The 22,975-nt window shown below is 32.5% G+C and overlaps 1 protein-coding gene across 1 annotated transcript in view; it reads left to right on the top strand.

Annotated features, from left to right (window-relative positions):
• Positions 1-22,975, top strand: part of LOC126882762 (putative helicase mov-10-B.1) — a 190,047-nt gene that overhangs the window by 70,483 nt on the left and 96,589 nt on the right. Inside the window, exons 4-6 of the mRNA XM_050647766.1 lie at positions 1,408-1,759; positions 14,438-14,568; positions 20,425-20,725. Of these exons, the coding sequence (XP_050503723.1) occupies positions 1,408-1,759; positions 14,438-14,568; positions 20,425-20,725 (784 nt within the window). The remainder of the gene's footprint in view (positions 1-1,407; positions 1,760-14,437; positions 14,569-20,424; positions 20,726-22,975) is intronic.

Raw genomic sequence — 22,975 nt, 5'->3', positions numbered from 1 at the left:
AGCAGGGAACCATGGCACCCTTTTAGCATGTGTTCCACTTTATCCATTAACATCGACTTGTAGTCATAACATTTTAACATATTACATTATGTAAACCATATATATGATGATGTTAACACTATTTACAGTGTGCTAGTTTCAAAATACTCGGCAGGATGCACTGAAGATGTTCTGTTTAGAACGAAAACGTTCTGCAATCGATGACATTTTATAGTTTTAAATAAACGATTTTATACCAGAATACATCTCGAAGTTTTTACTTCTGTATTGGTTTTGTAAGTTATATTATAATATTTGGTATATTATGTATTTTTTTTCTGTGATACTATTTATTTTGATTTAGCTATCTTTCTTTCCTTTATTTCTATTTTTTGTATAAAATTTGGTTCCTTAAAGTAACCAGTGGCGCCCAATTGTTTATTTTTTTATTTTACATCCTTATTTCGATTTTTCTATCTTTTTAAATTTTTTTAAGCTAATAATAGTATATTATTAACACCACTTAAGAATCCACACCTCATTAGATCTCTGAGACTAGAGCGACCGTGGCCTTGAATTTTGTTGTGTAACATCCCCTTATATGACATATCAACATCTTGTCAAATTTCAATCCCCATTTCATGTTACAAGTTACGTCATTCTTATTCCGGACCGGCGATATCTAGAATAAAAATTTTGCCATTAGTTTAATTACAGCTCTCGACCGAACTATGGCTGGTGAGAGAAATCCTGTCGCGTAAAGTTTAGGTGGGTGTACGACTGACGACAGCGTTTGTCACCGGCTAGGAATGGTTCGCTCCGGGAGCTGTGTCCTAGGAGCTGTATCAAAACACCTCAAACTGCAAATCATTCTACTAGTGTGATAGCTTTTCTACAGTGTGTATTTTATTAGTTAGATATACTTCTAGTTTGCTCAGCACCACCATGAACGAATTGTGAGACATTATGAAATAGGTATTCAAAAACTTGTTTCCATCGGCCATCAACTCTTTATATAGAGTATAGAATTCCCCTTTCGTTGCTCTCTTCATCCAAGCTTGATTCCACAAGCGTTTATTTGTAGTTTCTGTTTTCTTTCCCTGTCGTTCTTCTTAATCTAAGTTTATAGCTATCATCAACAGTTCGCTATCGGAAAATACCGCCATTCTGGTAACCTTCACGGCACTGTCACCGTATAAAGAGGGTCCCTCTTTATACTGTGGCACTGTGCTGTGTGAACACGAAGTGGAACCGTCAAAATCACGGTCCGGCGAGGCGGGGAAGAACTGACGGCACTGTCCCGTTGCGGTTACGTGACGGATGTGTGCGAATCGACCTGAAGGAAGGTTTTTCTTCAACGACTTAATAGTTTTGTATATTTTTTGTATATTTTTTGTATATTTTGTAAAATAATATGTATTATTTTAGGTCAAGTTTTAAAAACAATAAAGAATTAAAAATAACTTTAATATTTAACGGAAAAAATTATGCGGAGAGAAAACTTCAAGTTCCTGTGAAAACAGATATGCAAGCAACCGTACGCATCCAAAATATCTCGAAAAAAGTAATCAACGTTATGGACATCATTAAGATTAATAACTTGTTCCGAGATATCAGCATTCAAGAAGAATTTGAGAGTGGGGTTCTTTTGAAACCGTCTGGTTCCGTTGATGTTACTATGAGGGCTTATTTCGAACATAGCGTATCTGTTGTATATCCGATTGTAGTGGTTACTGAAGAAAATAAGACAATGAAGCAAAGTTTCCACTTAGTCATGTTTGTAAGTACTGGTCTCAAATATTTTTTAAATTAAAATATAGTGTCATGGTGTATATCAGTGGTCGAATTAGACTTAACTGACGAACCGGAACGCACATACTTTTCATTTAGTGCCGGCGCAAATTGAACCTAAGCGAGCACAACCTGGCACCGGCGGGACGGGTGACCTGTGTAGTTATTTTTCTAGCGCACCGCATATTGTTCACAACAAAACCCAACCGTTGGCTGTCTCTGAAACGAATAGAGGGACGGGCAAAATCAGTGCGGACGTGTAACGGTTACTTTTGATACCGGGTCTCAGTGGTAGATACTGAGTACAAAATACTGATTACAAAATACTGATGTACCTGTATCTGATGTGTTTCATAGATTATAACAAGGCCTTTGATAAAGTGCGGCATGATCATCTAATCAGACTCCTGGTAGAAAAGAATTTAGATAAACGAGATATCCGACTAATAGCAAATATGTACTATAATCAGAAAGCAGTAGTGAGAGTAGAGAATAATACCACTGAAGAAATTGAAATAAAGCGAGGTGTGAGACAAGGGTGTATACTGTCACCAACCCTGTTTAATCTCTATTTCGAAGACGTAATGAATAGAACACTCTCTGAGCAATCCATAAGTATTAAAATAAATGGTGTTAGATTAAACAATCTGAGATTTGCCGACGACACCGTTCTGATAGAAACACTTGAAGAGCTACAGACATTGGTGAATAAGATAGCAGCGACTGCAGCGAAGAATATGGACTATCTTTGAACATAAAAAAACTAAATTTATGGTAATATCGAAATCAACACGAAATGTCCAAAATTTATATTTACACAATGAAATTATCGATCGAGTTAACAAATACAAATATTTAGGCACTTTTATAAATGAAGACAACGATAGCTCAGCAGAAATCAAAATAAGAATAGAAAAAGCAAGATCCATATTCACTAAAATGAAGAGTGTTCTGTGGAAGATTTGAGCCTTGAAATGAAACTTCGCCTGATGAGATGTTACGTACTTTCTGTGCTGTTCTACGGAATGGAGTCAAGGACGCTGAAAAAGATTGATACCTAAAAATTAGAGGCATTTGAACTGTGGATGTATCGCAGAATCTTGAGAATATCATGGACGGAGAGAGTCACAAACGTCGAGGTCTTGAGAAGAATGAATAAAGAAAAGGAAACTTTGAGGTGATGTTTAAGAAAAATTCTAATCCTAAAATCCTAATAACTAGGACTGTGGACAATAGATTTCTACTTCCTCTTGTAATTTGCATCTCATTTGTACCTTTTAAAACTTTAAATGCCTACGTTTTCTCAACAATTAACAAATTTGCTTTTATGTACGTCAGTGTCCCGAAAGGTGCGAACTTTGCTAAAAACTAATTATTTTATCAGCCGATGCCGATACTATTATTATAAACAACACTGACTGTGATTTGATTGTCGTTGCAAAAACTGCTTACCTATTATAGGTCTGGATCCCGCGTATGAAAAAAAAGTTGATTAATAGCAAGCTGAAAATTTGTTAATAGCTTAAGGGTGTCTAGTCGAATAAACTTTGATATGTGTGAACACTGGAACAGGGGTAGTTTTAATTGTGGAACAGGTTAAAAATTTGGAACGGTCACAGCACGAAAACGGCACATTTATTTTGTCCGACAGAACAGACTTAAACTCTTCGAACAGAGATTAAACTCTCATGCAAAAATCAGACTGCTATTTATCACCAAATGGGCGTTTTAATGAGTGGAACATGTAGAATATGTCAAATGACAGGAATTATGACAGGTAATAAATAGCAGTCTGATTTTTTCATGAGAGTTTAGTCTCTGCTCGGAGAGTTTAAGTCTGTTCTGTCGGACAAAATAAATGTGCCGTTTTCGTGCTGTGACCGTTCCAAATTTTTAACCTGTTCCACAATTAAAACTACCCCTGTTTCAGTGTTCCCATATATCAAAGTTTATTCGACTAGACACCCTTAAGCTATTAACAAATTTTCAGCTTGCTATTAATCAACTTTTTTTTCATACGCGGGATCCAGACCTATTACATATATTTATATCTCGTCTACATATTTTGTTTTTAAGCATGAACAAGCCCGGTATGATGACACATTTTATTTGAGGATATGCGATATTCACAGGTGTGCTTAACTGTTTTTAGTAATGAATCATTTTTAATGATAATGTTGTGTAGATTTAAGAAATGAATGATATTTACAAAATTTTTATACCTACAGAAAAGGGATTACGCCATCATTTGTGATATTGTATTTCTAGGCCTGGATCCCGCGTACCAACAAAAAGTTGATTAATAGCAAGCTGAAAATTTGTTAATAGCTTAACGGTGTCTCGTCAGACAAACTTTGATGTACGGGAACACTGAAACAGGGGAAGTTTTAATTGTGGAACAGGTTAAAAATTTGGAACGTCATACTACGAAAACGTCCCATGTATTTTGTCGGACAGAACTTCCAATTGATTTGTTACCCTTTCATTAAACTCTCATGCAAAAATCAGACTGGTAATTCCGAACGAGTTCTATTAGCTTCTCTACGTCCATCTCGAAACCAAAACCACATCTGAGAATTGAGTCACGCGTCCCACGACACCAGAAAACTGTGTTTCGATGACAAACGTTCGCATGTGTAGACCTGGCACTGTATTCACTGATATAGGATGCGCAGAACTCTCTACGCACCCCACCGGTGCCAGGTTGTGTTCGCTTAGGATCAATTTGCGCCGGCACTTAGAGTAAGATAGAGGCTAAGAGGGGACCTGGAATAAACAGTGCTGGAAATACATAGGACTAGAAAAAAAAATATGTGGAATTAATTATTCTGAGACGATCTAGATCTAGAAGATATTTTTATTGAAATTGGATTTAAACATTTCTTGCTTCAAAACTGTTAAAAATTTCTTTTAAAATATAGATAAATACAAAGATATTAAAATGTCGCTTATCCCTATGAATGCTGGTGACGCCCAAAAACGTCATACCGTTACCACTGTCAGTTGCGTATGACGGCTTCAGGCGTTATATGCGGAATACGGATATGCACAACATTCGTTTAGAGATTAGTATTTGTATGACTGACTGAAACAAGTTGACTTTCTTTTGAGTATGTAGATAAAAGTCTTTTTATAACGTCAGTTTAAATTCATAATATGGACACAGTATAATGCTAACGAATCAGTAGAGTCACTTTCGATTTTTAAGGTTCGATATTTTTTTCGACGAGTACTCAAATCTAAGTATTCAAGCTTAAATAACGGGAAAACGATGCATTTTATAAAATATATCTGCTACACACTTGTCAAATTACTTTGGAATACCTATCAAATGAGCTCCATTAGAAGTTAATAGCATCAAAATTAAGCAAGTTGTCATGAAAATAAAAAACCTTTTCGAATTTTTAGGAAAAAGTGAAAAATAAAACACGCCATTTCCACAAAAATTTAAATTTATTGTAATCCTTACAACGGTTTCTTTATATGAGCATAATTAATGATTTTAAGAATTTTGACCGGTTTGTAATGCATATTTTAAAAAAAGATACAATTTTAAAAAATCAGAATTTTTAAAATTATCGTAATGTTCATTTTATTTTGATAATTAGTTTTTTTTTTGTATCAAATACTTAACCTTTTTATTATTTTTCTAGGGTAATAAATAACCGAGATAGAAACGTTTAAAACTTAAATTTTAAATTTAAGGCGTTTAAAAGATTAAATTTAGCGTTTAATAGCCCTTGGAATTACTTTTCAAATGGTTTTTAGTTGAACCTGATATCTTAAAAATTCACGGAGTTATTTAAAAAAAAACAATAACATTTTTTGGAAAAATGTTTAAAAGATAAATTTTAAAAATTTTTGGAGCATAAATTTTAATGCTATCAACTTGTTTGGGCGGCTCATTTGATAGACATTTCTAAGTACTTTGACCAATGTCTAAAATTTATGTTATAAAATGCATCATTTTCCCGTTATTTAAGCTTGAATACTTAGATTTGGCTACTAACCGAAAAAAATATAGTCAATTGCCTATAACTCACTTTTAGTTAACATTAAAAGGTTTTTCCAATAAGGAGTCCATTTCATTTTTTATTAACTTCAATTTTGATAACAATAACTTTTTTGTAAAAACTTATAGTTTTTGAGTTATTTATCGGTTAAAAACATGCATTTTTCTCACGAAAGATTAAAATTTTTGATCTTTAAGAACTCAAAAAGTTTTGATTTCTTTTAATAACTTTATATAACAAATTTTGCTTAGAATTTGTCCCTCTATTGAGTTATGGGGTTATTTTTAATAGAATAATTTTCACCCCGAGAAGGGGTGGCATCCACCCCCAGGGTAAAAGCGCAAGTTGGCACTGTGTCACCTTTGTTCCTTGAGCTATCATCTAACCGCTCACCAATTTTCATGCAAATCGATGGAGGTTCAACTAAATCGAAGGTAATAGCTTATATCCACCTTCAGTCACTGTAACTAAGAGGATTTTGCGCGGAGTAATCCTAGTAATCCTACTGACACGTTAGCATTACACTATTTTAACTATTTATAATGGGAAAGAAGCCACAATATTATGAAGATAATCTACAAAAAATGATTTTTATTAACGTTTCGGTTTCGACGCCCAAATCGGGTGCCGTTGTCAAAATACAAAATACTACTAACATAAACAAAAATGTTGTTGCTTAGTAAAAAAATTCTTCTAATAATTTATTTAATTTGACTCATTTATATCGGCAATTCAGATACATATGATACATTTTAAAGTAGAAGACTTTAAAATGATATTGCCAATATTTATGAGTTGCGTTCCTGGGACGACTTTACTCAAAGATCGTTCATTCGATTACATGAAATCAACCCCAACTCAAGAATATCCGTCACAAAAAAATCATAGCATGTGATCTGTCTTTAAAAAGATAACCACATGCAACGGTGACATTAAAATTCTCGCGTTAGAGATCTCGTAGTAAATCACGAGGGAAAACCAGGAAAAACCTCGTGATACTATCCCGACATCGTAAGTATTTTGTCTTACATTTAAGTTACTCTCAAAATTAATACCAAATTCTGGCTTTACTATAATTTTGTTTAAATTATAAATAATATCAATAATGCATGGATATATAAGTAATACTAAAATATAAAATATGTACTAACTCGACTATTGACTTACTAATTGTGGTATTTTCTTTCTATTGACTTCCTCTTTCAGTATGGGTATCCACATCCTACTGCATTCCACCGAGGAATTTGCGACACAATTGGTTTCGTTTAGCATAATTAGAGCCGCTTCTTTGATTTTTCTCTTTTTACTATCTGTTTCTTTCAGGACTATACTTGAATCTCTCCACTGAACTTTATGTTCGTTATCCCATGCGTGTTGACATATTTGAGATCTATCAAATTCTCTATTTTTAATAATAATATAATAACATTTAATAATAATATAATAAATTTAATAACATCAATCTTATATTAAAAATAGAGAATTTGATAGATCTCAAATATGTCAACACGCATGGGATAATGAACATAGAGTTCAGTGGAGAGATTCAAGTATAGTCCTGAAAGAAACAGATAGTAAAAAGAGAAAAATCAAAGAAGCGGCTCTAATTATGCTAAACGAAACCAATTGTGTCGCAAATTCCTCGGTGGAATGTAGTAGGATGTGGATACCCATACTGAAAGAGGAAGTCAATAGAAAGAAAATACCACAATTAGTAAGTCAATAGTCGAGTTAGTACATATTTTATATTTTAGTATTACTTATATATCCATGCATTATTGATATTATTTATAATTTAAACAAAATTATAGTAAAGCCAGAATTTGGTATTAATTTTGAGAGTAACTTAAATGTAAGACAAAATACTTACGATGTCGGGATAGTATCACGAGGTTTTTCCTGGTTTTCCCTCGTGATTTACTACGAGATCTCTAACGCGAGAATTTTAATGTCACCGTTGCATGTGGTTATCTTTTTAAAGACAGATCACATGCTATGATTTTTTTGTGACGGATATTCTTGAGTTGGGGTTGATTTCATGTAATCGAATGAACTATCTTTCAGTAAAGTCGTCCCAGGAACGCAACTCATAAATATTGGCAATATCATTTTAAAGTCTTCTACTTTAAAATGTATCATATGTATCTGAATTGCCGATATAAATGAGTCAAATTAAATAAATTATTAGAAGAATTTTTTTACTAAGCAACAACATTTTTGTTTATGTTAGTAGTATTTTGTATTTTGACAATGGCACCCGATTTGGGCGTCGAAACGTTAATAAAAATCATTTTTTAATAATATTGTGGCTTATTTCCCATTATAAATAGTTAAAATTGTAAAAATGCCACAAGAAAATAGCTTCAGAACAGCATTATACTATGTTATAGATGAAGCAATTCCAGTGCCATCTCGACCAAAACACTAAAATGTAAATGCAGCGAAAAATCGAGTATCTGATCCTGATATTCTGGAATCAGGATCTGGAATAGAATCACTGAGAGAATCTGGAATAACAACAAGGGGAACCAATATTAATAGGAGTCTTATAAGCGTATGTGGATTATGAGCGGTATGAGTGGTCTTATGAGCGTATAAGCGTATGTGGATGCCATCGATATCCTGGCAAGAAGAAAGGCGGACCTGGTCCAATACTTCACGGCATTAGAAGTAGCAGCAAAAGAATGGGGCTATACGCTATACGTTAATACTAGTAAAACAAAGTATATGAAGGCGACAAACAATAAGAAAGTAGTAAAACCTAGTGGAACATATAATTTCGAAGCAGTAAGAGAGTTCATATATCCAGGCTCACAAATCAGCCAAAGTGACACAATAACAGCTGAAATCAACAGGCGAATATATCTAGCAAATAGAGCATACTATAGATTAAAATAAACTTTTAACATCAAACATAGTCACGAAAATATTGATCTACAGAACTCATGTCAAATCCGTCCTCACTTACGCATCAGAAACGTGGACAATGACAAAAAGTGATGGACAACGTTTAAGCAGTTTTCAACGTAAAATCTTTAGATATATGTTTAAAGGCGTGCAGGAGAAAGGATTATGGGGTGAACGCTATAATTTTGAGCTAGTATTGGCTAGTATTGGTACGTGGCTACGCCACGTAGACAGAATAAACGAAATAGAGCCGTCAAAACATACTTATAACCAAAGACCGGATGGAGTGAGCAAAATATACATGATCAGAGCATGATTTAAGGACTAGGTGGAAGACGACTTACCAAGTCTTAAAAGTACGAAAACCAAGGCGAAGGATAGGAAGGAATGGAAGCTGACTCTAGAACAGGCCAAAATCCACCAGAAGTTATAGAGTCGATGATGATGATCCTGATACTAAAATATTATTTGTTTAGTTATTAGTCCATTAAAATGTTACATTTAGGTTGCATTTCTTAGAGGAGTCAATTTTATTTTTTTAATGTGTAGGGGGTTCAGTAGAAGCTTAAGTTCAAGTTTTTGGGGTCGCCACCCTTGTCCCCCGGCCGCCATATTGGAAAAAGGGGTGCAAAGGGCTTTTGCGCCGTATCTCATAAACTAGCAATCCTACAGAAAATTTCATTAGACATAAAATGTAGAAAATTAAATTTTCTATAATTTTATATCCATTACTTTTTATCGTCAAGTGACCAACAAAAAAGTTATACACAAAAATATGAGAAAATTGTGTAAGAAGTTTCCTTTTGGTGGTTATAAGTTTTTTTTCCTTTCATTTCACAATAAAATAACCTCATAGCGATTTTGCAGAGGATTTTTCAATTAATAATTTTCACTATAAAGTTGTTTAATTTTATTTATTATCTAGGTTTTACAGCGCTCCAATCTTGACCAGATTCTCGAATTCTCATAGGAATACAATAAAAAAAAATACTTTTCTATAGTCGAGCGGCAGCAATCGTTATGCCTACCACGAAAATCAAATTTAAGGTGAATGACCAATTTTGGTCTATTTTTATGTTTTCGAGGTCGCTGAATCCGAATATGAAGTTTATTTTTATCTAGATTTGGTGGAACATGTTCAAAAATCAGATTTTATACAAAAATGCCGAAAATCAGTTTTGATGATTTTTCAAATTTACCTCGCTGTATCCTTGGTCGCTGTAAATATTTCCTTTTAAAAATTTTACTGTGTCATCTTTGAAGTATGTAACTAACAATGGAATTTGTCCAAAATTTTTAAACTCATTAAAAAAGGAGTTGTTAATTTTTAAACATTTTGTCATCATATTTCGTTAGTTTCATGTTTACTTAAAAAAGCTGAGTGACAAATTTTTTAGTTTATAATTTTAACCAACACAACAATAAAATATAATTCATGAAGAAGTTTTTGGGAAAATTTTAAGTCAAAATATACAATAGGAAAAAAGTTATGTTACTTCAGACAAGCGGCACACCCCAAAAAACGGTTTGTATCTCGAGGTCCTGACCACGGTGTGGTGAATGGCTAATTTTAATCATACTTTATGATTTTGATATCAAAAATTTTTTTTTCCTCTTCTTAAGAATTTTACATTTTGCGGTTGCGTCATTCTTCTTCTGAACCGGCAAACAACTTCTTGGGTCTTTTCTATATCGTCGCCTTAATACTATAACTTGATAACTCGAAATTAGTAGTTTTGAGATAAACGAGTTTAAAGATTTTAAAGATATTTGTGCTGCTCCCATGATGTTGGTAAATACGGAATTCACTCTGCGGCTATAAAATACTGTTCCTTAACTTTTTGGCAACTGATCTATTTAGGAATATGGTGTAAATTTGTTTTCCAATATGGAAAAAACATGAAAAATTAAAGTTATCAACTTTTAGCACTACCATAATCTTAACATTTGGTAATGCCGCATGTTGTGCTAAGTCGCATATAAGTGAACTTTTAGCACAACTAATATTTTAAACATCATTTTGTTGAAAATTAGCCCCCTGCCATGGGGGTTGCCAGATCTGCTAACAATTCTCGAATTCTTGCATTAAAATGAACCGAATTAACAGATAGCAATTATGTGGTAAGTTCAATGGTTTCAGAGAAACACGTGCTAAAACTAGATACCTCGAGTTATCTAGTTATAGCATTCAGTGTATGTCGTATTCACGATTATTTCTATTAAAAAATAGCTTGATAACTTATCTTGTCAAGTTTTAGCACTGAATATTAGCGGCATTTGAGTTTTATCAACTTTCGTCAATCGTAAATAATTACTTAACCCGTTTAAAGCTAGTTATCAAGTTTTTACACAATATAGAGGCAAATAAAATACATCTTGTGAACTAGTTATCTCAAAAACGTCAATTTTGGAATTATCAAGTTATAGTACTAAGGCGACGATATATGCTTAGGGTTATAAGTTTTATAGTGGGGAGAAAGGTCAAAAACAGATTAATAATAGCATAGGAATGTTAAAATCATAATAAATTGTATGAATAAAAAATATGTATAGATAGAAAAGTAAGCCTAACTTTTTTTATCGTATCCCTATGAGCATTCGAGAATCTGGTCAAGTTTGGAGCGCTGTAAAACCTAGATAAATAAATAGAATTAAACAACTTTATAGTGGAAATTGTTCGCTGAAAAACCCTCTACAAAATTGCTATAATGTTATTTTATTTTAAAATGAACTGAAAAAAAGTTATATCCTCCAAAAGGAAACTTGTTAAAAATTTTTTACATTGTTTATATCTTTTTGTTGGACACTTTACGACAAAAAGTAATACAAACAAAATTGTAGAAAATTTAATTTGCTACATTTTATGTTTAATTAGATTTTCCGTAGGGTTGGTAGTTTACGAGATATAGCACGAAGCCCCTTTGCACCCCATTTCCAAGATGGCGGCCGGGAGACAAGGGTGGCGACCCCAAAAACTTGAACTTAAGCTTCTACTGATCCCCTTACACATTAAAGAAATAAAATTGGCTTAAAAAATGTAACATTTTAATGAAGTATATGTATTAACTTACTGTATAGTATAAGAGCTGTGAGACATTTTTGAGTAGGTATTTTAGGCAACCTGAAAATTTTTCAGGTAACTCTTCCATGACAGCCTAATACAAAAATGCCGGTCTGGCTGGAGGGTAGCGGTTATTTTCCCCAAAAATCCCCCCCAAAGTTAAAAAAAAGGGTAAAAATTGTTATTACAAAAAATATCATTGATGTGACTTTAAAGTAAATTTAAATATTCAAATATAAAGAAAATAAACAGGCCAGGCGATTTGAGGGCGATTTTAACTCTGCAAGATACTTGCATGGGCGCCCCAGGATTATTTTCAGGGGATGCATCTGAACTTCAGAAGATTTCATCTGAATCTGTACATACTATTAACGAGTATAAAATATACAACTATACATGCAAAGCTATGTACATTCCTTCAGGACAGGGAAGTACAATTATTATTTTGACAGGGTATTTTTTAATATTAAAAATAAATATTCTAAAAAGACAGGTTTTTTTTGGTGAAATTTTCCAACTGCCATGTGATCGAACAAATTACGCGTGCATATAAATGAAAAGCGCTATAGGTAAACAGGAGTGTGAGAAAGAGCGTATACCGATAGCTGTGTGCGTCCTATGTTGTACCTGAGCGAGTCCGTTAGCTCGAGAAAAATCACGTGACCTGGCGATCCCATGTTGTTGTGCCTCGAAACGTCAGAGTAATTATTATATATTATAGTTTTTTTAGGTAACTTTTTCTTAATTAAAGGAAAATAATACGTACTATACAATAGATTTTGCAAATATGATAGAAAAAGACAGATTTATTATTATAAAGATATAGGTAGAAAAGTATAAAAGTATAAACTAAATTGAGTCTGTGTCCGAGTCTTGTACTTCTTCTTCAAACTCCTCATCTGAGCTTAAATATTCACTGTTTTCTTCTTCGTCAGACTCCCCTTGAGACTCAGATTCCTCTTCTACATGATCTGAAAATAGTTGTAATATGTATTTAGAATTAATTAAGAATTAATTAGTGATTAATTAATTGAGTCTACGTATTCTCTGTCCTTTTATACGGAGTCGAAGCCTGGAGAATCACGGGCGCATCTGAAGATAGACTTGCCATTGTTGAGATGTGGTGTTATCGAATAATGTAAAAAAATATCATGGACGCAACACGTAACAAACACGGAAATATTAATAAAGACAAAAAGTCAAAAAAATACTCAACACTATGAAGGAAAGAAAAATGAGCTACTTTGGTCATATACTAAGAAATAAAAAACGTGATATAATTTATAATATAAGGAAAAGTATTAAGTATTAGTTATACATTAATTTTTAATTAATTCTAAATACATATCTACAACTATTTACAGATCAGGTAGAAGAGGAATCTGAGGCTCGAGTGGAGTCTGACGAAGAAGAAGAGAATGAATATTTATTTTGGCTCATTTTTCTTTCCTTTATAGTGTTGAGTATTTCTTTTGCCTTTTTCATCTTTCTTAATGTTTCCGTGTTTGTTACGTGTTGTGTTCATGATATTTTTTACATTATTCAATAACAGCACATCTCAAAAATGGCAAGTCTTTCTTCAGATGTGCCCGTGATTGTCCACGCTTCGACTCCCTATAAAAGGACAGAGAATACGTAGTAATTCAATTAAATTATCGCTAATTAATTTTTAATTAATTCTAAATACATATTACAACTATTCACAGATCATGTAGAAGAGGAATCTGAGTCTCGAGGGGAGTCTGACGAAGAAGAAGACAGTGAATATTTAAGCTCAGATGAGGAGTTGAAGAAGAAGTACAAGATTCGGACACAGAATTAATTTAGTTTATACTTTTATACTTTTCTACCTATATATTTATAATAATAAATCTGTCTTTTTCTATCATATTTGTAAAATCTATTGTATAGTACGTATTATTTTCCTTTAATTAAGAAAAAGTTACTTAGAAAACTATAATATATAATAATTACTCTAACGTTTTGCGGCACAACAACATGGGATCGCCAGGTCACGTGATTTTTCTAGAGCGAACAGACTCGCTCAGGTACAACAGAGAACGCAAACAGCTATCGGTATACGCTCTTTCTCACACTGCTGCTTACCTATAGCGCTTTTTTTATGGCAGTTGGAAAATTTCACCAAAAAAAATTCTGTATTTTTTAGAATATTTATTTTTGATATTAAAAAATACCCTGTCAAAATAATAATTGTACTTCCCTGTCCGGAAGGAATGTGCATAGCTTTGCATGTATAGTTGTATATTTTATACTCGTTAATAGTATGTACAGATTCAGATGAAATCTTCTGAAGTTCAGATGCATCCCTGAAAATAATCCTTAGGCACCCATGCAAGTATCTTGCAGAGTTAAAATCGCCCTCAAATCGCCTGGCCTGTTTATTTTCTTTATATTTGAATATTTAAATTTACTTTAAAGTCACGTCAATGATATTTTTTGTAATAACAATTTTTACCCTTTTTTTAACTTTGGAGGGGATTTTTGGGGAAAATAACCGCTACCCTCCAGCCAGACCGGCATTTTTGTATTAGGCTATCATGGAAGAGTCACCTAAAAATTTTTCAGGTTGCCTAAAATACCTACTCAAAAATGTCTCACAGCTCTTGGACCAGTATTTTGTATGCGTCTATTGAGCTTGCCTACTTTTTATATTCTCTTTTTCTAGGAAATTGAATCATTGTCCGAATTTTCTTTCTTAAAGCCAAATTCAAAAACATTTGTGAATAAAGTACCAGATGCTTTTACGATTTTCTCTAGTGAAGGCGACATTGTTGTACCAGGACAGAGACCAGAAGAGTAAGTATCTTCCATTGCTTTTATGAAATCTATTTTTTATATTATAAGAAACCTTATGAGCTGGAAGATATCAATAGATTTTTCTACTAGTCCAGGTAAATAAGATTTTTGTCGGGAAACTCGCCCAGCCAGGTTGCAAATGTGTTGGATAGTATATACCCAATAGTAGCATGTCTGACTTCCACGCAGGTAGGCCGGGGTGGTTCGAAACCCAGCGCCGGCGAGAACATCTAGACCAGCGGTTCTCGACCTTTTTGAGTGACGTAACACCTACAGTTATTTTTATTATTTTTGGTACCACCTATATTTTTAAATTGTATTATCAATACTTACTAAGTACTACAATTTTAATTTTTTCTGTTTTGTGTACCACCGCCAATAATGATATGTACCACCAGTGGTACATGTACCACAGATTGAGAACCTCTGATCTAGACATTTTTTAAATATCTATAGGCCCCAGGTCGACTTAGCCTGAATAAAAATAAGTACCTTGGGTAAAACCAAACAAAACCAACCACGACACAAGAAGCAAAAGCAGCAAGATTAAGTGGTTGCCTCCGAGAAAACATACGGAGAAACAAATATCTGACCACTGAAAGCAAAATAAAAGTATACAATACAACAGTAAGACCTATCCTAACATATGCAGCAAAGACAAGCACCGATACAAGAAAGACGAAATAACAAATCAACAATATCGAAATGAGAGTATTAAGATCAATAGCGGGCATATCATTAAAAGACAGACAAAGTAACAGAAGTAGACGAGAACGATGCATTATTCAAAATATTAACAGGTGGATAAAAACAAGAAAGAAAAACTGGAACGAACATGTAAACAGAATGGAACCAGATAGATTAGCGAACATCTGTAAAAACAACAAACCGTATAGCAGAAGACCCGTTGGAAAGCCGCCGAAAAGGTGGAAAGACAATGTACAGGGTTATTCACTACAGGGTGAGGCAGATAACTGGCCTATTAGAAATATCTCGAGAACTAAAAGCAACAGAATCATGAAAATTGGAATACAGGGGTTTTGAAGGATGATCTATTAAATGAAAATATTTTCATCTCTTTGCAACTTCCGGTTATACCGGAAATTGCTTATAACTTCGTTTTTTTAAATGGGACACCCTGTATATTTTTACATTTTTGGATTCTCTTCGATGTCTTCTTTCTTAAAATATGAGGATTTGTAATGTTATACAGGGTATTTTAAAAGATAATTACGTTTTTTTATTAATTTCGTAGCACTATCCACACCCTGTAAATTGTAGTAGTTTGACAACTAAAACTTTACTTACGTTGAAATGATTTTTAATATAGTCTACTATTGTTAAGAATCATTAATATAGCTAAATTATTAATTTTAGTATACAGGGTTGGTCGAAACTCGGAATGAGTATTTTCTGAGTTTTCTTAAATGGAACACCCTATATTTTAGTATTGTAATGAAATGATATGTTATGATACTTTTTTATTTCTTAAGCATTCCCTATACCTAACTGCTTTAATTTGTGCTTAATTGTTAGTCGCACCAACAATCTTAACTACGTCGGTATTTTTAAAGCTAAACCATTATTGGCAATTTTAAGGATCAGTCTGGATTAATACGTATTTATTTCTGAAAAATTATTTGTGATTGAATATTTTCACGGTTAACCTAATAAAATTTTACGTATTTTTTGTTGAAATTAATGTTTAGATTTAATCACCAATAACTCACAAATTAAAGCAGTTAGGTATAGGGAATAATTATAAAATAAAAAACTACTATGAAATATCATTTCATTGCAATACTAAAATACAGGGTGTTCTGTTTAAGAAAACTCAGAAAATATTCATTCCGAGTTTCGACCAACCCTGTATACTAAAATTTCAAAATTAGCTATACTAATGATTCTTAACAATAATAGACTATATTAAAAATCACTTGAACGTAAGCAGAATTTTTAATGTCAAACTATTACAATTCTACAGGGTGTGAATATTGCTACGAAATTAATAAAAAAAACGTAAATATCTTTTAAAATACCCTGTATAATATTACAATACCTCATATTTTAAGAAAGAAAATATTAAGGAGAATCCAAAAATGTAAAAATATACAGAGTCTCCCATTTAAAAAAACCAAGTTATAGGCAACTTCCTGTATAAACGGAAGTTGCAAAGAGATGAAAATATTTTCATTTAATAGATCATCCCTCAAAACCCCTTTATTCCAATTTTCATGATTCTGTTGCCTTTAGTTCTCGAGATATTTCTAATAGGCCAGTTATCTGCCTCACCCTATATATTTTGACCCCCCCTTTAAACTGATTTATTTACAGAATTAGAAAAAAATATAAAATGCAAAAAATTCGGTTTTTAAATTATGATTTTTTGACATATATATCGTACTAGCATTGATTATAAATATTCCAATAGTAGTTATTAATCAATGGTACTAGTCATCCGTTTGGGCGTGAAGACGTAATCGACTATTTTTTTTAAATGGGAATAGGGATCGAGTGGTAGCTCATTTGAAAGGTTATTCAATTCCCTATTCAATAATATAAACATTAACATGATTAATTATACAGGGTGTCCTAAAAAAAAATTTTAAATTAAATTAATTGACACAAAAAGAAGAATGTATGTAATTTATTTAATTTAAAATACATTCTACTGCTGTCAGAAAACAGAAATAAATGTTTATTGAACAAATAAACATTACTTTTCACTTAAATTCAATGTTCAAGCTGCCACCCATCTGCATCTTGGCAGTTTGAACATTGAATTTAAACAAAAATCAATGTTTATTTGTGCAATAAACTTTTATTTCTGTTTTCTAACAGCAGTAAAATGTATTTTAAATTAGATAAATTACTTACATTCTTCTTTTCGTGTCAATTAATTTAATTCAAAAAATTTTTTTTGGGCACCCTGTAAAAATAATTATCTTAATGTTTATATTACTGAATAGATAATTGAATTACCTTTCAAATGAGCTAGCACACGACCCATATTCTCATTAAAAAAAACAGTCGATTACGTCATCACGACCAGATAGATGACGTCACTAGTATGTTTATATTTATGTCAAAAAATCATATTTTAAAAATCGAATAACTTTTGTATTTTACATTTTTTTCTAATTCTGTAAATAAAGCAGTTTACAGGGGGGTCAAAATATAGTGAATAACCCTGTACAGTCGAACAACAACTGAAACAGAATAAGAGGCAGACAAACAGGAGTAATCCTAGTCGTACGAAGAAGAAGGGTAAAACTAGGGGTAATAATAGGTGGTTGAAGCGTAGGACTGGCCTTGTTACCTTCCTTGTATACCATAGACCCTAGATCCCTCTTTATACTGTGCCCTGGATATAGCAGACTACGCTGCTATAATCCCAAAGACGCGTTAGCGGTATAAAACGGGAGACTACTATTATTATATACCTAATACATTATAAATATAAAAATGCCCTTTACGGTTCGGAGGCACATACTAGCTGTTATTAACAAATAATAGTTAAAAATGTCAGTTTTTTTGAAATTATATAGGTGTGTATATTCGGCAGGTCTGAGAATAGTTGTAATCTATTTTTCATACCACTGAGTGAAAAGGGGTGTTCTCCCTAACATGTTGTAATGTTAGGTGGTGATATATGTACATACTGTACAAGACTACGAGTATATAAATATATACAAATTAAAAAAATTATGATCAAAATCCATCGACAAGCTCCTGAGATATTAATCGTAGCATATGTTAGAAGAATCAATTTAATTTTTGGAGTGCACGGATTTTATAATACACCTCCACGGGGTCCGAGCCGATTTATTTAGGACTTCGGTTTAACGCTTTATTAACCGCTCTGTGGAAGTTAAAAGTTTACTCAATCTTTTAAATAACATGTATGTTTATATTATGTTTACATTATAAACTGTATAACTTAACCTTCGAAATGGCTCTAGTTAGGTTGCTTAATTTTTATAAACAAAATAGCTGTGAATTAAATAAACAAAGTGGCCAACTTTGACTCTAGTTGATGTAGGCGAAATTTTTTGTGAAAATTCGTGTACAAATACATATCATCTTTACAAATATCAAAGTGTACTTCTACAGTCAATATTATCAAAGTTATTCAAATTATTTATAAGCCAAAAATTAGTTTTATTGATTTTTGTTAAATATACTGAATATGTCTGTATACTGATATGTCTTCTTCTTTCATGTGGTATCCGCAGAATCGCTGTATCATTATCATTTTCTGAGCGATAACATTGTAAAGAAAGTTCTGTGAAATAAACAAATTGAATAAAATTTAAGCTAATTAACGAATCGTCTTGAAATTTTTTGTGCATTATAAGGACTAGTTAACGCAACTTTTTGTGGAATATCAAAGTCCCTACATTCATTTTCGGAAAAATTATAACAGATTTTTTATTTTCAAAATTTAAGCATTACATATTTTACAATTTCCGAAGCAATAAACGATTCGATAAAAATTCAAAAACTGCCATTTAAAATCTTAGCGCGTCTACTAAAAGGTGAATACTTTAATAATATATTTTTTGTACAATCACTTGATAAAGAAGACTTTTTTGCTTGTCAATGGTAACGAAAAGTTGACGTTTACTGAGTACCGTCACTTTATTGCTCTAGCGCGTAAAGTATGCACAATACAAACACATTGAACATTCTGGTAGGGGAGCAAAGTATGCTAAATGTGCAGTCATTCGAGCGCTATGGGGACCTATTCGGTTGTGAAGAGTAGGTCCTAAAACCAAAAAAAGTTAAGTAAAGTTTTCCATTTTAGTGGGCACTTGCCATTTTTTAATTTAATATTCCATTTCCAACAATCGTTTTTTCCGATTATAACGCCATCTAGCCATAATCCGAAAAAATGTTTCAAATAAAAGTTACTTATTTTTACGTAAGGAATCCAAATCTGCAATAAAAAATGGGGGCTCCTATTTAAGATGTTAAAGTATCCCCCCATCCCATTTCCGTGCTGGGTCGTGTTTGGTGATATTTGATAGATTTTTAAAAAATATTGAATAAGTGTATTTTACAGATTTTCGATCTGATGTTCATTTCGCGAAATATCGCGGGATTCGTATTTAAAATATTAAATTTACCCCACCCCTCTCCGTGGGAAGTCGTGTTTGGTATCATTCGATAGATTTTTAAAAAATATTAAGCATACATTTTTTAGTTTTTCGATCTGTCATTCATTTCGCGAAATGTTATGACATTATAATGACAGATATAAAATAAAGTTAATGATGTAAAAATAATGTCATTTTAGTAAGTGATTGTAGAAAAAATGTTGTATGTATTACAAGCGCAAAGTGACATTATTGCTTTCGAGTAATTACCGCTCTCCGCTACGCGTCGAGCGGTAACTCTTACTCTCAAGCAATAATGTATCACTTTTCGCTGTTAATACATAAATAACTATTAATTGCCCTATTTTTACCGTTAGATATTTAAACGAGAAAACTGCCATTTGAGTCACTTATTTGTTAATAACTATTATATGCCTCCGAACTGCGACGGGCATTTTTGTATTTATAATGTTAGGTACATAGTACCCAAAAAACGCATTTGCAACCTGGCTGGATCAGTGTTCCGATCAGGTATATTTTTGCCCTATTTCCCTGGAGTATTTATAACCCGAATTAACGAATTAATACCGAGCTCTTAATTTTTTTAATTCTTGGTTCATTTTTATAGTTGAAGTTGCCTTAATGTATTATTAAAATTAAAAATACAAAATTTCATATCGATGACATGGACGATATTGATATAAAAGATATCTTTGTTCATAATTTACATGTTAGAAAAATAATCTTGGAATTATAGGTTTACATCGTACTACAAAGAACAGTTACCATTGAATCAATTTAAAATACCACGTGAACTAGAAAATACATTCCAAGTACTACTAACTAAATATCCTCAATTTGGAATGAGAGTACCTGTACTGTACAAAACAATCAGTAACATATTGGAGATTACCCCAGGCATTGACCAAAATAACTATTTTACCAAGCTTGAAAAACTATTACACGTAGAAGAAAATCAGTTAAGAATAGACATAAGAAATTATGACACCTTGTCCACTTTGAAGGTTGTCAAAGGAAAATCCTTATATGAACTAGAGGTAAGTTTTCGGCCACTCAAAAGAGATTTCAGCTATTATTTTCTATATTAACTCTATTCTTATGAAAAATATTAGTTTATTGAGTGTTAGGTACACATCCTAAAAACGTACGCTGATGTGCAAATTTCAATTATTTATCGTCACGTCAATAACTAGGGTAAAGTGGGGTAAAGTGGAATAGCTAATTTTTAAAATTAAATAAATTTTACAATTTTCGAAATAAAATTTTTTAATAACCATATCTAATTACAATCATTATGTCACAATATAAATTAAATTAAGTCATTTAGTCAAGTACATTTTTTGTTATGCATGGATTATTCAGACATTGTCTTTTTTCCACTTTGCCCCGCTTGGTTGGGTAACGTAAAATAGTTTGGAATACGGTTTGAAAATCTGCCTAGCTTCTTTCTTGATGCTTCTTCCTCATTTTTTCTGGATTTAACGTAGCAATAAGAATTCCCTGTCGAATAGCAGCTTGATTTTGGCTAAGGATTGCAGATTTCATTGACTCCACGGCCTATTGTTGTTGGGTCGGTTTTCGTTTATAATTTTGGTAATCAAGTATAGTATCTTTACTACAAAAGCGATATTACGTAGGTCAAAATTTTTGACGTAAGAGAACTGTCAAAACATTAGAATGTGACTTTTCATTATTGCCATGTTTATAACCAACATGGCAATAATGAAAAGTCACATTCTAATGTTTTGACAGTTCTCTTACGTCAAAAATTTTGACCTACGTAATATCGCTTTTGTAGTAAAAATACTATATAATTACATGTGGAGCAAAGTTAAACGATATTTCACTTTGCCCCATCTATTCACATTTCACATTGCCCCAGCCAAGTGGATTTAAAAGCAACACTTGTCCAGTAAACTGTAAATTTTTAACCCTAATTTAACACTCTATATTTGCTATAAAAGATAGTTAAGTATGATTGTCTTTGTGCGTTGCTTTCAAGAATATGTTTAGTTAAATACGATAGTAGAATTAGCAATAAATTACACTCATCTGCAGATGTTGCAATTAGTCGCCCAAAAATGTATAAACAGTAATATTTTCAATGAGATCGACAGATTATAACAGATGAATAAGATCGCCACAAAATGGTCGATAAGCACGTACTACTTCTAAACATTGACTGGATTGTAAACAGTGGTGGCTCCGTTTGCTGATGAATTTGATAACGTGATATTTCGCTTTACCCCACTTTTTCACTTTACCCTTCCCTCCACTAAAAAACGAAATTCCAAACATTGATAGGAAACTTTATTGAACTAAACTGAACCTAATGAGTATATTATTCTAACAAACGAAGAGCCGGGAGGCGAAGAAGATGATTTCGATATAAATCTATTACCAGGACGGCAACTTTCTGCAAATGCTGAAGTTGTATTATACAATAACCAAAGAATAGGTGGTAATATTGGCATCGATGATGGGGTTAACAATGAGGATGAGTCATGTACTAAGCCGCGCATTGAGTTAGACAAAAACTTTTCTTGGGTATTTGTGTAATAGTGGAATGGGTGGAACTGACCTAATGGACGGAAATGACGGTCGATATAGGATTGCAATACCTTCGGAAAAATGGTGGTGGGTAATATTTACATGGTTGGTTGATGTATCGATTGTAAATGCTTGGATTATTCATCGATCATATGCGGGTACAAAAATGTCACAACTGGTCTTCAGACGTAAAATTGCAAATATTTATCCATCTCGATATGGAACTGCGCCTCAAGTAGGTGGAAGACTATAGTAGCTACATCAAGAAATAGTATTTCCTTGAACAGAAAATATGATGATTTAAGGTATGATGGAAGAGATCATCTTTTGGTACCCACTTCAGAGACAAATAAGAGAGATGAAGGTGAAGGATGATCGTCAATTATTCGTACAATGTGCAAAATATGTAATATCGAGTTATGTTTGGAACGACATTTTATATTTCATCAAAAATGAGCAACAAAGCTGAATAAATATTTTTAACATGCATTTGTAGTAATTTTCTAAAACAATGTGTGCGATTTCATAAAGACCTAGCGTTGCCATATGGCAACGTGCATTTTTGAAAAAACTACAAAACTTTTTTTGAAAATAATAAATATTTTGGTTTAATTTAACTCATTGTGGATTAATTCGTGCTTTTATGGGTTCAATATATGAACTAAAATTAACTATATCTAGATCTATAAAATGACCTAAATTTTAAATTAATAAATCCATAGTTCACAACAGTTTGC

The sequence above is a fragment of the Diabrotica virgifera genome, chromosome 1, assembly GCF_917563875.1.
Source record: "Diabrotica virgifera virgifera chromosome 1, PGI_DIABVI_V3a".
NCBI lineage: Eukaryota > Metazoa > Arthropoda > Insecta > Coleoptera > Chrysomelidae > Diabrotica > Diabrotica virgifera.
The sequence above is the reverse complement of the archived record's forward strand: the minus strand, read 5'-3'. Positions and strand labels throughout refer to the sequence as shown.